Source organism: Belonocnema kinseyi, chromosome 4, assembly GCF_010883055.1.
Source record: "Belonocnema kinseyi isolate 2016_QV_RU_SX_M_011 chromosome 4, B_treatae_v1, whole genome shotgun sequence".
Classification (NCBI taxonomy): domain Eukaryota; kingdom Metazoa; phylum Arthropoda; class Insecta; order Hymenoptera; family Cynipidae; genus Belonocnema; species Belonocnema kinseyi.
In genome coordinates this window covers 83,104,870-83,121,351 of record NC_046660.1, presented here as the reverse complement: position 1 = coordinate 83,121,351, position 16,482 = coordinate 83,104,870, and the positions used below count along the sequence as shown (strand labels likewise).

The 16,482-nt window shown below is 33.5% G+C and overlaps 1 protein-coding gene across 3 annotated transcripts in view; it reads right to left on the bottom strand.

Moving 5' to 3' along the window:
- The window catches only part of LOC117172026 (S phase cyclin A-associated protein in the endoplasmic reticulum), a 150,611-nt gene that overhangs the window by 98,584 nt on the left and 35,545 nt on the right, over window positions 1-16,482 (bottom strand). For all 3 annotated transcript variants that reach the window (XM_033359750.1, XM_033359751.1, XM_033359752.1), the window contains exon 10: window positions 7,175-7,338. In XM_033359750.1, the coding sequence (XP_033215641.1) occupies window positions 7,175-7,338 (164 nt within the window). The remainder of the gene's footprint in view (window positions 1-7,174; window positions 7,339-16,482) is intronic.

Below are 16,482 nucleotides of genomic sequence, written 5' to 3'. Positions count from 1 at the left end.
AAGTCTTTTAATTTTCAAATATTTGAGGTACATATAAATCGCTTAAAAATGTCTAATAATTATGAAAATGCTAATTGTACTTTCCAAAATTCAAACAATTTAATTTTAATTGCATTATTCAAATTCATGAAAGGGAAAAATTAGAAATTTAGCTTTCAATAAGAAAATGCAGAACTCTAAAATGTTAACCATTTGAAATTACCGAAATTATTCAATCTTTACCTTCTTTCATCTTAAATTCAATTCTTACTTTTTAATTGCAAACCTTTGCTTAGAATTATTATTCATTCTTTAAATTTACCAAACAAATATTTTTCAACTTAAAATGATTTATTTGTTTAAAACTTCAACTAAAAATCTGACAAATTTAAGGTATTACATTGTAAATTAAAAAGTAAAATAATATGATACAAAGAGATATTTCTGTAATATGATTCCAATTTTAACTTCTCAATTTGAAATTGCTTTATATATACGTCTAAAATTATTACATTCAGAACTGATATTCGGGCTTTTAATATAAAATTTTGAACTATTTAACAGTGGATTTGTCCTGAAATTCGTAATATTTGAATTTGAAACTACAACATTGTCAAATTTAATTTATAATTTAGAACAGCGCATTAAAAACTATAATTTTAAATTAAAATGATAAAAATTTTGAAATCGTTAAATATATCATCAATAAGTATCACATCATGTAGTATTAAGTAACGTTTAAAATAAATGGATAGATTTTCTTACTAAAAAAATTTGATTTCCGCAAAAGAAATCACTATCATTTTCGCAATTCAAAACTATATACTTTTAAATATTGCGAGGAATATTTTGAAATATTGTGACGTTTAATTATTCTAAACAGTTTGAAAATTATATACTTTCTAATTTCGAATTCTAATTAATATACCCTATAATTAAAGTGCATAATGTACATTGAAAATGGTTGGAATTTAAAAGAATTCGAAAATTTCATTGATTTCCGTAAAAACGAATTAAATTTAAAGTGTTTTTAAGGGAAATAAGAAGAATTAGATGAAATTCATAAAAATTCAAAGTGATTTAAAAAAAAGCAGGTGATTTGAAAAGAATTCCCTCACTTGTCCCTGAAATTATTCCATAATTATACTTTTACTTTTCCGGGCCATTCATATTTAAAGACCAAAATTTTAATTTTGTCACATTTTTAATACTTGACTTTTTATAAGAGGAATAAAACATTTTCAAATTTTAATTTTTATGTATAATTCTTAGACTGCCAAAGCCTAATTTATTTTAAATAAATGAACAGGTGATCAATTTATATCGAAAAAGTGACCAAAAGATCATTCTTTCTAACCCAACAAGAAACGTATGTGCATTAATAACGTAACTCATATTTTTCTTAATTTAAAACAAGTCGACGAAATTTATAAGAATTCCAGGAGAGTTTTAATCATTCAGAATAGATTCGAATGAATATAAAAAATCCATTCATTTCAGTAAAATTCTCGGTAAAATAGAAGCGAAGTCCCAGCAATTTAGGGGGAATGAGAACAATTCGATGAAACTCAGAAAAATTCAAGGTGAATTAGAAAAAAATCAAGTGAATTGAAAACAATTCAAAAATAAAAGATAAATCATTAGTAGTCAGTAAGTTTGAAATGAGCTTTGAAAATCTCAAGGAATTTAAAAATATTTTATGAATTTTTTAAGGATTAAAGGCGAGTTTATAAGACTTCAGAGTCAGTTAAAGAAAAAATAAAATTTTAATCCATGAATTTGAGTAGAGTTAAATGAATTTAGAAAAGTTCAATTTAATTAGAGGAATTCAAAAGAATTCACGATCAATTAATAATAAATCTAGGGTGAAATCCAAATAATTTAAAATAAATCGCAAAATATATTTGAAAATCTCTTCAAATCTTTGAAACCCTACGAAATGTTAGTAATCCCTTGTAATTATTAAAATGCATTTAAATCTTTAAGACACTAAAATATTGTTAGCCCTTCTTAATTAATTAAAATTACTGAAATAAAATAAGAATGGTTTGAAAATTTTTTAACTTCCGTAGAATATTTCAAATCCTTTAAAATTCTATTTAATTACTGAAATCTGTTTAAAATTCCATGGAATCTTTTAAAAAATCCAAAAATATATTTTAAATCCTTTGAAAAGGTTTGGAAACGCTTGAAATTTTCTTAAACTCATGAAATTTTCTTGGAATTTTTAAAATACGATACAGCCCTTTGGAATCTCTTCAAAATATTGATATCTAATAAAAATAGCATAAGATATTTCAAGTAATTTGTAATCTTTTGAAGTTTTTTAAAGCTCTTGAAAATTCCTTGTATTTATTTAAATACCCTAAAATCTTTCAATTTCCTTAAAATCGCTTGAAATATTTGAAAATTCTTAAAATCCTACGAAATCCCTCAATTCCGGCCAATTAGTTCTTTAAAAAAACATAAATTATTATAAATTCCCGTTAAATTATATAAAATCTGACGATATTTCCTGAAATTCTGGAAAACATTTTTAAACTACCTTCAGAGCTGTTGAAATTCCTTAAGATCATTGAAATCCTCGGTAATATTATAAACTCACTTGGAATCTTTTAAAATATTTAAAAAACGTATAGGTCTCGTTAAACTGTTTCATATCTTCCGAAATGGTACGAAACGCTTTACAACCACATTGAACTTTTTTTAAATCCCTTAAAATCCTTAAAATCATTTGGAAATACCTTGCTTTTTTTAAATGTCTTAAAAACGGCCTCTGGATATTTTTAAATACCTTGAAATATTTCATATTCTTTAAAATCTTTGAAATCCCTTAAGTCTTTGTAAGTCTCTCAAAAATTCCTTGGAAATTGTAAAAATATCCGATATTCAAATTCCTTTGGAATCCCAAAAATGACTGAAATCTATTAAAAATGTCCTGAAATCTTTTAAAATATCCTAAAATATTACAAATCCTTTGAAATCTGAAATACCTTGAAACTTTTTCAAGCCTTTGAAAATTCCTTGGAATTTGTAAAAATATCCTAAAATCTTTCAAATCCTTTGGAATCCCTGCAAATTATTGAAATCTATTCAAAATGTTATTAATCTTGCAAAATAGGCTGAAATATCTCAAAAGAATTCAAAAAAATTCAGATCTGGGTTAATTAACTGAAATTATTATTATAATAATTATTATTATTGAAAGGCATAGTGAATTTATCTTGAAAAAGTAATTAAAAAATGATTTGAGAAAGAAAAGTGACTGGGTGGCAGCCCTGATTATTGTTGCCACCAATTACTGAAAGTGTTTCTTACAAAACTTCCCTGACTTTTTACATTTTTTTTAACCCCTACCTTTTCCTTGACTTTCTCTGACTAACAAAATTCCCTGGCTTTTCCCGATTTCTAGGTTTTCCCTTAACTACGGCCATGTTGCAAATTTATGTTGAATTTCATTTTTCAAATTCGGGATTGTCTTAAAATTATTGTATAAATTTAATTTCGAATTCTTTCTTATTTGTAAATTTAAAATTTGTGTATACTAACAAATTTTGAAATAACAGTTAATTAATATATTGCAAATTCTATGTCGTTGTCATTTAAGTTTTAGTTGAAGGCGGTTCGTATTCAATGATTGTTAACGGGAAAATAAAATCGAAATTTAACGCGTGCCAATCAGTCGTCTATTAGTAGGTATTATTTGTAAGACGTACGTGCAAGATGATTGATCGAGAGGCAAATTTGTGCATTTTACACGTTGGATCGATATAGGAGCGAACAGGACGACAGCAGGCGCTGAGTAAAAATCGTGACTAGGTTTTTTAGATCGGCAGGAAATTAATCATACGCTCCCAGGCGCAACGCTTTGCAACTCATCGATAATCATAACCTGCTCCCAATCTGCAAAAAATCACTAGAAAAAATTATGTGAACTCTATTTCTCTGGCTTCTATCCCTATATAATTAAATTTATACAAAATTATATAAATGGACTTCACAGAATTCAAATTTGGAATGAAATTGTAATTCACATCAATCACGCGACGAACGCCTAGATTTTTTTTATTTGGAACTGTTTATTTTTAAGATTATTAGTTTATTTGGTTTTAAAGTTATATGAATATATTTTTTCTCAGATTCTCGAAAAAAATATATAATATTTTTGAATATTTAAAATCTTTGAAATCAAAATTACAACAAAAAATTTAATTTTTAAGCAAGTAGTTGAAATTTTTTAACAAAAACAAATAAATTCTCACCTAAAAAATTACTGCATATTTGATATCTGAGAAACAGTTTAACTCATTAAAAAACATGGATTTTCATCAAAATAGTTGAATCCTCAACAAAAAAAGATTGATTTTCAAGTAAGATTTTTAACCAAAAGGTGAAAATTTTACTAAAAGAAAGTTACAAAAGAGTTACATTTTGAAATAAAGAGAAACATTATCAACCCAAATATTGCACTAGGTGACCACGAAAGATTTTAATGTCCTGAAAACAAATGCATTTTCCTAATTTTTCTTATACTTCAGGATTTCAAGATAACCTGACCTAAAAGTGAAAAGATAGCCACTTTCAGCCATATACGAAACAAGACAAGACGAGCAACGATTTTTTATAACTGATTACATCATCGTTTAATTTTTAACAAAATATATGAATTTTCGAGGAAATAGTTATATTTTCAAACAAAGAGACCAGCTTTTTTACAAAAATATTAAATCTTTAACCAAAAAATTGAATTTTTAATAATTTATTATAACTTTTAACTGAGCAGTTGAATTTTCAACCAAGAAAGATTAATTTCCAACGAAAAATTGTAATAGTTGATGTTTTAACTCGAAAATATTTTTATTTTTAATACAAAAAATTCGAATTCAATAAAACAAGAATTTTCAACAAAATAGTTAAATCCTCAAACGAAACAGTGGATTTCTAATAATTTAGTATAAGTTGCAATCAGGTAGTTTAATTTCCAACAAAACAGTTGAATTCTCAAAAAAACTATATTAATTTTCTACAATTTGCACTTTTAAACAAAAAATCAAATTTCTAGTAAAAGAGATATATTATCTTTTAAACTCTTTTTTTACTAAATTCCATGAAAAATTATTTGAAGAATTTCACGTTATGTTAGTAATTTTTATGAAAATTCTAGTTTCCGTTCTATTAGGTGATGCAAGAAGAATCCTAAAATAATTTTTAAAAAATTTACAAAACTGAGCAGATATTTAAAATTTAAACTGTTGGTCCTTTTTTAACTTTCATAACTTTGATGACTTTACTGATATTAGAATTTTTTTAATTGTTCATAATAAAAGGTCAAAAGAAATATTTTTTTACAATTCAAAAACTTTTTGGATTTTTCAAAAACAAATTTTTAAACTGAATAAAAAAAATATAGTTTTGGGTTTCTTACACATTTTTTATAAACTGTTTACAATGTGTTCTAAAGGCTCTATGAACATAAAAATGGGATTTCCCTTCATTTTCGAGATCCCTGACTTATCCCCTGATATCCAGGTTTTACCCAACCCGAAGCCACCTCTAACCCACGATTTTTTAAGAAAGGAAACACTACAAATTAATTTACAGCTTTAGACAAATATTCAAGAATCTCTATATTCCCAAGAATCGGAAAAGTTCCTGGGAACATCTGGTATCGGAAATTCTCAGGCATAATACGGGAATATATGAAGGACCTGAAATCACTTGTTTCATTGCACAGGGAATTTCCGGTACCAGCGGGTTGACAAAAAATACTAGATTCTTGTTCTTCCTTTTTTTTGTAAGGAGTCAAAAAACGAAGGCTTCAAGTTTTTCCACCTACGCAAACACGAGCGTCTTACTTTGAGATAAGATCGGATTGGAATAGTCATTCGAGAGTGAGAAAGAGGGAAAGAGGAAGAGAAAAGTTAAAGCCGAGAAGAAGGAAGTAGAGGATACTTGTGGTAATCGGAACCAAAAACGCAGAAGGGTTAAACGACGTTTTGGGAGGTCCTCGAGGAGGAAGTTGACCCAGGTGTGGTTTGTCTCAGAGACGCAGATCGGATCGCAACGCTGCAACGAAAACACTATGCCTCGTGTCACTAGTCAAAACTTGTCGACTTGCCCCAGTCAAATTCTACTGTTTCTTGTTTATCTCTCGAAGGTGGTCCAGAAACTAAGATTAACTCTTTTTCTTTGACGAGGTAAGCAAAAGTTAGAAAAGAAACACTACGTTTTTTTAATAAGAAAAAAAAACTTTTTAAAAGCAAACATTTTTTTAAAGAGAAATGTTGGCTCTAAATTTCCATTCAAGCAAATTTTTCAGAGTTGATACTTGAGTCTCAGAAAAAAATGCTTGGGAACTTCCCGAGTTTTGGAACATTTATAATTTGTTGAATTATTGATTATTAGAAATAGATAAGTGATATATTAGATATATTAGAAATCTAATAAGAAGCAATTCTGAATTTTAAGGGCAGAATTGTCAATTTTGAATAAAAAACCAATAATGTAAGTGGATTTTCAATAGCAGGTAAACGTTCCTCGTGTTTAACTTTACGCTTGTCTTATATGGAAAATCTATTTGAGTTATTATTTTTTCAATAAGAATGTTGGGAAAACTTGGTCAATGTCACGTCTCATGCCTACCTTGAAACAATTTTTACTGAAAAGGAGCTTGCCTATCCCCGTTTTTTGCTCATTCTTTTTTAGGGACACCTCCCGAATATTTCAAGTCGAAAACAAGAAAAATCATTAGGTGACCTTTAAAATCATTTAATTAATTTAAGAATTTAGATATCTTTTAGGATTAGATACTTGGCTAACTTTGATTTCACAAACTATATCGATTGTACGAACAAGTTTTTACTTGGCTAATGTTTTGGATCGTAGATGTTTTTGGTGAGATCTTCATTTGTAAATGAAAGCGATTCCCACATAAAAGAAAAATGTTTGGCTGTTAAAGCAATTTTTTAAATAGGAATTGACGTAAGTGGAAGGAAGAATGAGCCAGAATTAGATAAAGATTTCCCTTTGTTCGATATTAGATAAATATAGTGGGTGTGTTTGAGGGAATAGTCGATGAGTCTTCGAGTTTGGCAAAGTAAAGTAACTTCGTGACAAGCGAGAGAGTGATCGCTCTTTATCGTGTCCTGAGAGCATTAAACTCTTATGTTAGAGAAACAGGGAAAATAAGACTCACCCGACGATGTCCTGCAAGCGAGCTTGAAGGGTGGTTTTCTCGAAAGGCACTTCACCGATGAGGCTGCACAGCAACTGTATCGCCCCAGTCGCTACAGTTCCGTTTCCGGTTGTGTTGTTAGCAGCTTCCTGAGCCTGAGAGTGATCGTCAAGAGTGGTCACCGCCTAGTTGCAAAAAAGGAAGCACTTGTGGTTAAGATAGTCTCATACGATTTCATTCACATAAATCTGAACTTTCTAGACTTCATCAACTCCAAACATTAAAAAAAAAATAGTCAAAGTAAGCGCCGCGTACCTACAAAAAAAGGTTTCGTAGCCTATTAGGTTGTTAATTAAGTCCTTCAAATCTCCCCCTTCAACTATTTCTCCCTCCTCTAATTCCCTTATCATCACTCCCCTTACTATCCCATAATTACTCTCCCCTACTTATCTTCACTTCCCCACTACCTCACCCCTTACTTACCCTACTTACCATGTCTTCACCACTCTCGCTAACCTCACTTTCCACATTACCTATCACCAATCCTCACTTCCTCTAACCTACTCACCATCACTTCCCATCCCTTCATCCTCTCGCTTCGCCTACAAACCTTCCCATTATTTCCCCTTACTTCCTCTACAACCCCTTCGCTCCTCATAACATTATAAAATACCTCTTCCCCTACTTCTCCTATTCCCCAACCCCTCATTTCTCATACATCCCACCCTTATTTCCAATCCCAGGAAAAAAGTGCGACGGACAGACGGACACCCAACTAAAACTACAAGAATTTTTGCTCAGGGCTACGAAACCTTAAAAAATAATGGAAATTAAAAAATGAAATGAAAATCAACAATTTCTTGTACAGGCTTGCTACAGGTTTGGGAATTCTGGATAGTCACATAATTTAAAACTGGTCAGGGAGTGTCAGGGAAAACCTGAAAGAGTCAGGGAATTTTCTGTAAATTGTAATTGAAGTTTAGTGGTGATCAACAAATTACGCAAAGCATTTTTCTGTAATTTTAAACATCACTCACTAAGATTTTATTATTATTTTGTTGAAAACTCAACAAAATTGTTAAAGTAATTCTTTTTACATAAAAATTCAAAGGTTTTGGTAAAAATTCAACGATTTGGTACAAAATAGACTTTTCTGTTAAAAATTAATATTTTCGGTTTGAAAATTCGAATGTTTTGCAGAAAATTTATCTCTTGTTGAAAGTCCGTATTTTGACGGGCACTATTCCTAAAAATGAAGAGTTTCCGAGATAGAAGGGGTTGAACTTTAAGAATATGGCCGCAAGTGAATCTAACGTTCCGCTTGAAGCTTAAAGATCAGGTACAGATGTTTCAATGAAATGTAATGAGAAAAATCACTGACAACACTGAAAACAATAGCATGACCAGTCCAGCTTATAAGGACAACAAAATGGCGCTGCTCTGGCAATAGTAGGTGAAACCACAGGACAGTCCAGGCAATGTAAATACTGTTCGAAATATTGAAGGTAGAAGACAGTTCACTCAATGAATAAAAGACTCTAGATTAGTGTAATTATCAAAGGAAAAATCAGCCCAGAAACTAAAGGCAATATAATAGGACTGCCTTGGAAATGTGCACTGAGAAAACGAACCGTTAACCGAGCTGGATAAATAGCTCGGTTAAAGACATATTATTTAAAAAGAACAGAGTAATGGTTCTAAGTAATCATGTGCTTGTTGCTATCACAGCCGAGCTAAAACGGTTAAAGTCAAATGGTAAAAAATAACACATTACTTGGTTGTCAGAACCGAGTTTGACTCTGCAAAATTTGAATGAGTAGTTCTTTGCTAGAATAAAATGATTGTTTCGTTTAAAAGCAAACAAATGCTTTGTGATAAATTTTAACCAAGCTGCACCTATTAGTTATATTTTCACAAGCAAACTAGTCACTTTTTACACAACAAATATGCTTGTTATTTTTTCTCAAGGATATTGTCTGTTTTCAATCAATCAAATTTACTGCGTTCTTTTTTAACATTCTTAGTAGCTAAATCTAACAAATTGAAGTTGATAAGTTTTAACCAACTGGTTCTGAACTTGGTAAAAGTGAACCAAGTTGAGTTGCGAGTTTTTAACCGAGTAGAGATATAATTTTAGCAGAATTGCGCAGGTGTCGCTGTAAGGACAGTCGAAGGGACCGTTGTCTGCGCATTTAAGAAAGGAGCCATCGCTAACATCTATGTTAGCGTCATTCCGCTTCGACTCCATTCTTTTTTGGTAGTGATTGATGTAGGATTCAGTTGCGCGCCAAAAAATAGTTATGTGAAATGTGTTTTGTTACAATTCTCTCCCATAATTATTCTAGAATGATTACCGACATCATCCGTACGACAGAGATGTACATTATCAGAATAAAAGAGAGCTGAAAAACGACCCTAACCTCAAAATAATCCACATGCATAATATTTTTATTTTGCACAAGAAACTTTGTTTGTTATTATGCCTCAAAAACAGTCGAGGGACATCCGTTATGATATTTTATTGTATCTCCGAATTCTTTTTTTTTTACTGAACTGTACCCAATTGACCACACGACAAAGTATCACATGCCTCTAAATCGAAAATAATTATTTCTGACACGAAAATTTTTGAATAAATAAGTTGATGTTTGCAGTGCATAATTACTTATTTTTAAGCAATAAACATTATTATTAGGTAGAGAATTATTTTTAGATTGTTATTATAGAATATTATTATAATGAATGCAGTGAGAATGCAGTCGGTTGCGACAGCCAAGTACATTGGTTACTGTAACCGAGTAGGTTAGTTGGCGTAGCAGAGACACTCGGTTGCGACAGCCAAGTACATTGGTTACTGTAACCGATTAGGTTATTTGGCGTAGCAAAGACACTCGGTTGTGACAGCCAAGTACATTGGTCACAGTAAGCGAGCAGGTTAGCTACCGCAACAGAATGAGGTTGGCTAACGTAACAAAGTAGGTTGCTAATTTCAATCAAAAAATTTTAGCCAATATAACTTGGTTAAATTTTTCAACGAAGTTTTCAGGTGCTATATTAGCAGTCTTACTTGGCTATTTTCAGCAGCATTTTTGTTATTTTCAACAAGTATGTTTTCTCAGTGTGAAGATTTTTTAAAATAACCCAGGCAAAAGAAATTGTGAATAATCAAAGATGTTTGCTAATCCAGCCACTTATAATATGACATTATAGATCAGTGCAACTGACACAGTTAGTTCATCCAATTAAGACCAGACTACAGACCCGTACAAATAACAAAAGCAAGACATATTAGTAATCCAGCCAGTGAAGATAAGACTTTAGATCAGTCCGATCAACCAAGGCAAGACACTTTCGTAGTCCAGCCAGTTAAGACAAGACTTATAAATCAGTCCAACTAACAAAGGCAATACAGTATGCTCGCTCATGTTAGACTATTTATGTAAGCAAGCTTTGCAATGCAGCTTAGTTTGTGTATGCCTGTGTCCTGAATCAATGACGTTTTCAAGCAATGTTTGTCTAAGGATATTTGATTCGGTGTGGCTGATGTCGTGCACACCCTGAATACCATAATATTCTAGCAATATGGGCACGTAAACCATGTGTTCCTGCTCCAGTTTCACATGTGCAATAATACCCTAAGATAGTTTCATTAGATCCTTCACCTACAAAGTCCTCAATTTCTTGCATGTTAAAGTCTTCTTCAAGGTACGCTATCCATTGTTGGTATTTGGTCAGATTTCTGAATTGGAAATACATTTTCACTCTAATAAGTTCACGTTCATCCAGTAGTTCGTCTATTTGAAATTGTTCCGCCTGTTCTCTTTGAAGCTTGTCTTGTACGTAAGCAGGTGCAAGCTTTAGTTGATAAATTCTCATTGTCATATCCAAAATATAATTACAATTACTTCTTGGAAAGTACGGTACATACTTTGGGTTTAATTGAGCGTACCGTGTGTTTCTCATGTAAAGGTTATCCATTTCAACTCTAGCTTGAATTATATTAGGTGTAGAAGACTTTTCTAATATTCTTTCAGCTAGTTCGGCAGTTAATACCTCCATATCAATTGGCTCTCGATAGCTACTTTGTCTTTATAATTATTCTGGAGTCATTTGCAGAGTCAGTATCAAACTGACGTTGACCTGGCTTTAGAAGGGTGTAGAGTCTATGGTTTAATTCAATTTTTTAGTTTGTTAAGTTTTCGAGAAATGGAAAAGCGTCTTTGTAGCCACGATCCACTATGAATATATCCCTAATTTGAAATTATTCTCGAAGACCTGACGCATCCATCTGAAATTCGTTTTCAAACATTGACGCATCATTATTCCTGGACTCCGAGAAATAAGGGCCACGAATATCTAGTAAATATTCCTTCGGAGCTACAACAAGGGCTGGCTAAATCAAATAACGAACAGGATCATTGTGATGAGAATTATAGAGCCTATTTGCAAAATATGTCACATGGCTTTTGTATGTATTCCTCTCTTATAATTGCATTTCATTCAAAATTGTCAGAAATGAAACGTAACATCAGTGATCTTGGCACGGTAGCAATAGTTATTAGATAAATTATGGCTGTGAATTCATATTTTTAAAAGCTTTTTTATTGTTAAAATATGGCTCAAACAATTCTGGCTGCCTGATTTAAATTCTGCTAGAAATGTCGTACTTCTGTGCCGAATAAGCGATAAGGCCTATTTATAAATTGAAAGCTGTCCAATAAAATATGCTGCATAAAGCCATTAGTATCTTAATATTGGAAACAGCAGGGAACTGATTCAGAGACATGGATAATTTTAATTAAAAATATATTAACCTTCCACTTGACGGAAAGTCATACAAAATCTTTCGACCAATTGCAAAATATGTAAGAACCTATCCTCTTCAGCTTGACCATTCTTTATCCTGTTCGACTTCACATATTTTTTCGCTTTAATACTTCATTTGCAATATACTGATCTACACTGATCTACAGTCTTGTATTCATTGACTGAAAACTGTCTTCTACCATCAATATTTCGAACAGCATTTACATGCCGAGGACTGTCACATGGTTTTACCTATTATTGCCACGTCAGAGCCATTAGGTTGCCCTTATTAGCTGCGCTCATCTTGCCAGTCTTGTCAGAGATAGTGCTAATCACATAATATTGAAATATTAACATCTAATCTTGAAGTTTCGAGCGGACATTAGGTTTACTTGTGGTCACATTTTTCATGTTCAGCCTCTCCTATCTCATAAAGTATTGATTTTTGGACTGCTCCCCATTGGGACTTTTTGATCGGGAGGTTTTGGATTATATTATGTTAAAATTTCAGCCAATTTGAATTTGTTTGCTTGCAAAATTTTGTTTAAAATAAAAACTACTTTTGGTTGAAATATACACTCTTGCATTTTTCTTTGGGAATTCATCTTTTGTTTTTGTTGAGAGTTCAACTACTTACTTTAAAGTGGAACCTCTACAAAAATTCATTTTTAAGGTTGATCATTCATCACTTTAGTTCAAAATCCTTGTTTCTGTTAAAAATTTAACTATTTTGTTGGAATTTCTTTTCTTATTAATTGAAAATTTTGTAGTAGAATATTAATCTTCTTAGTGTAAAATTTAATATTTAATATTCTTTGGGTGCAAATTTAACTATTTTGTTGAAATTTCTTTTCTTATTAATTGAAAATTTCGTAGTAGAATATTAATCATCTTAGTGTCAAATTGAATATTTATTTTTCTTTGGGTGACAATTTAAATATTTTGTTAAAAATTAATTTTTATAGTTTGACCCTCGGAGCACACACTCATCTTTTCGAAACACGGATAACACTGAGTCAATGTGGTTGCACAATTATTGGTGGACTACCATTTCACAAATACTAGTCCGATCATTTTAAAGAAGTTCTCGGATATTCTTTAAACATTTTAGAATCAATGTGTGCAGTTTAAATAATTCATTCAAATTATTCACTAATAACAAAAATGTCTAAAAAAATGTATCTTTGCAAACAAAAATAACTTTTAGTTACAATTTTTCCAATTTTTGATATTTCTGGCTAAAATTTCTACATTAAGTATATTCCAAACTAAACTCAAAGTGAGGGCCTGAGTGAACCATACATTTTTACTGGAAATAATAATCCTTTTTAGTCGAAAATTAATTAAGTTGGTTGAAAACTCATGTTTTCGTGTTAAAAATTCTACTTTTTAGTTAAAAATTAACTTTTTGATTAGAGATTCATGTGTTTTAGTTGAAAGTTCATGCATTTTGTAAAGAATTGATCATTTTAGGTAGAACATTCATGTTGTTGGTTTAAAATTAGTTTTTTTTTTTTAATCTAAAATTCATTTCTTTAACTGAAAATGTAACTATTCCATTTTTGCTTGAAAATTCTTCTTCTTTAGTTGAACGGCATTTTTTTTCAAATTTAGTATTTTTGGGTTGAAAATTTAATTACAGTGAAACCCCGATACTGTACAGGTTTTGGGGCTGACGGTGGGTGGAAACAGCCCCGATTGAGCATGGCTGCGGATGTAAAGGATGTAGTTCGTTCACGCCTGAGTGATCACCGCACACCCCGCGCAGCTCCTTTTACTCCTAACTGCGACGCAGCATAAATTCTCGGAACGACTATATCGGGAAGTTCTGTTTAAGGGATTCACTGTCTTTTGATAGAAAATAAATATTTTTGCGTTAAAAATTTAACTTTTTTGTAGACAATTCTGTAATATGTGTGTGTGTATTCGGCTCGATTTTGATTCCTGTAGAATCAAACCGAAGGGCCTATGACAAAGCCACCGAACGCGCCTCGGGTTGCGGATAGAGGGCCCCAGTACCAAGGGTTTCTGCTGAATATGGTTACAAAAATAAATAGGCAGTCACGGACAATTGTCCAGGGGTGGTCCCGAAGGAATTAATCCCCAAGCGGAGGTGTGAAAACCGTGCCGAAAGCTGAATGGCACCTGGGTGAGGTGTTTAGAACGGTGACTCTGGGATACCAGGCGACCTCTCAGAGTACGCAGCCTTATCCTTGCATGCGGGGCTCTACAAGGGTGGACGAATCCCTTTCCCTAGCTTCTCGTGGGAACAATAATGACAACACCAAACATAGATGTAGTAAGTGCGGTTCAAAACAACAGAACGCGTAGGGCTCCCGACAATGGGTCGGCCAACAATGCCGACCACTCGAGAGCTGGGGGAGCCAATCAAAATGGATTCAATGCGATGTATCGGCGGAATCACGGGACCTTTAGGTGGACGGAGCGACTAAATCACGACTTGCTACAATGCTACGATGCGAGTGTGGCCCCTGAAAGGGGTTACATGGCACGGCTGCATGCTCTGTGGTGCGAGAAGCACCCGGAGCTATCGCACTTTTCGCAGCAACGCCTGTAAAACCATGCCGAACTGCTCCGAAAAAGGGGCTATGTAAGTGGAACGCCTACTCTACCACAGCTAGAACAAGCCGGCAACAGAGAAAGAGAGGCGACACAAAGAACAACCGCGGGCAGGCGTCCAATAGAGGAAGAGCGATGCTTTATGACCCGGAGAAACAGCAACACCAAGGTTTCTCTGAAGCCTAAAGATCTGGCTGAAATGGATGATGAGCTTCGTGGACATTTTTTCGAAGAATCCGACCTTTGGGCTATCAATTATTGTGTGTATAATGCAGCGAGAGCTTTGGCCAATGCGAACCGTAAAATAAAACCAACGGCTGATCATATGACCAAAAGGCGAATGTATCAACCTGCCATAAAGATAGGCTGGGCAAGACAGTACGTGTCCCGCATTCAGTGTGTGATTGACTACATCACATCTGGTAGGAGAATTTTACGGCCAAGATTCGAAAGTTCGCGCGCGAACTCCGGACCCGTTATCACACACATAACAAGTCAAAGCTGCTGACCATCAGGCAGCATATTGTTGAGAGAATACGGATACTATCTGATGCTAAGAGAAGTCTAGAGCGGAGGGGGAGGTGGGTCAGAGAAAATCAACAGTTTCTCTCCGACACATCTCGACTATTCCAAGACCCTCCAGTTACTGTCGACAACCCGCCCAAACTAGAGAAGGTCGAAGTATTTTGGAGAAAAGTCTACGAAGTGCAACATAGACTGGATGAAGACACCTGATCAAGAATGCCCACCCATCACTACTGAGGTGGTGAAAAAAGTATTAAGAGGGATGAAGAACTATTCCGCACCGGGACCAGATTGTATCAAACTCATCTGGTGGAAGAAGTTTCCTTTAACCCATCAGCATTTGGCCCGTATTTTCACCTCATACTTAACGTCGGAAGAGCCGATTCCGGAGTGGTTGGTGGAAGGAGGCACAATACTCCTGTCAAAAATATGCAACTTAGCTGACCCGAAGAATTACAGGCCAATCACTTGTCTCAACACACTGTATAAGATATTCACAGCTATCCTAAATAATAGGATTGTGCGGGGAATTGAACCTGCGTGGCAAGAAATGCATGAACAACGAGGCTCAAAAAAAGCGTAGCGGGATATCGGGAGAACCTGCTCATCGATAGATGTGTCTGCAAAGATGCAGCATTCTACCAGCGTGACCTATCGACGGCCTGGATTGATTATCGGAAAGCTTTCGATTCAACCTCACACAGACTTATCATCTGTCTTTTGAAAAGCTTAAAGGTTCATCCGCAAATCGTTAGGTGCATAGAAAGATTGATGCCGCTTTGGAAAACCAGATTTACTATCTTATCTGGAAAAAATCGCGTGACAACTAACAAGGTCACCTTTCAGAGAGGTGTCTTTCAGGGCGACACCATGAGCCCACTCTGCCTTACATCATTGCCAATGTCTCTAGCACTTTGCCATTCCGACGGGTACTTGTGCGGCAAACCTGTAGATCGAAAGTACAAGGTCACTCATGTATTTTACATGGACGATCTTAAGATCTATGCTAAAAACAAAGAGCAACTACACCTAGCTCTAGGGATTGTCGAACGATATACTAAGGAAATTGGAATGGAATTTGGGTTGGATAAATGTGCCAAAGTTTATTTGAAGTCAGGAAAACTTAATGGCATCCCTGAAGATCCTGAGCTCATTGACAGAAGCTCTATACGACACCTTTGTGCTGGAGAGACTTATACATACCTGGGCGTGCCACAGAGCCGCATTCAGGATGTGACATCTATAAAGGATACTCTCCGAAGCAGATACAAACGTCTCATCTGGCAGATTTGGTCTTCCGAACTGTCGGCGAGGAACAAAGTACCAGGTGTATACATATGAAACCGGTATTTTTTCAAGAAAAAAACACATTTATTTCAAGAGAATGATAACAAATATTTTATTCAAAGTATGCGCCC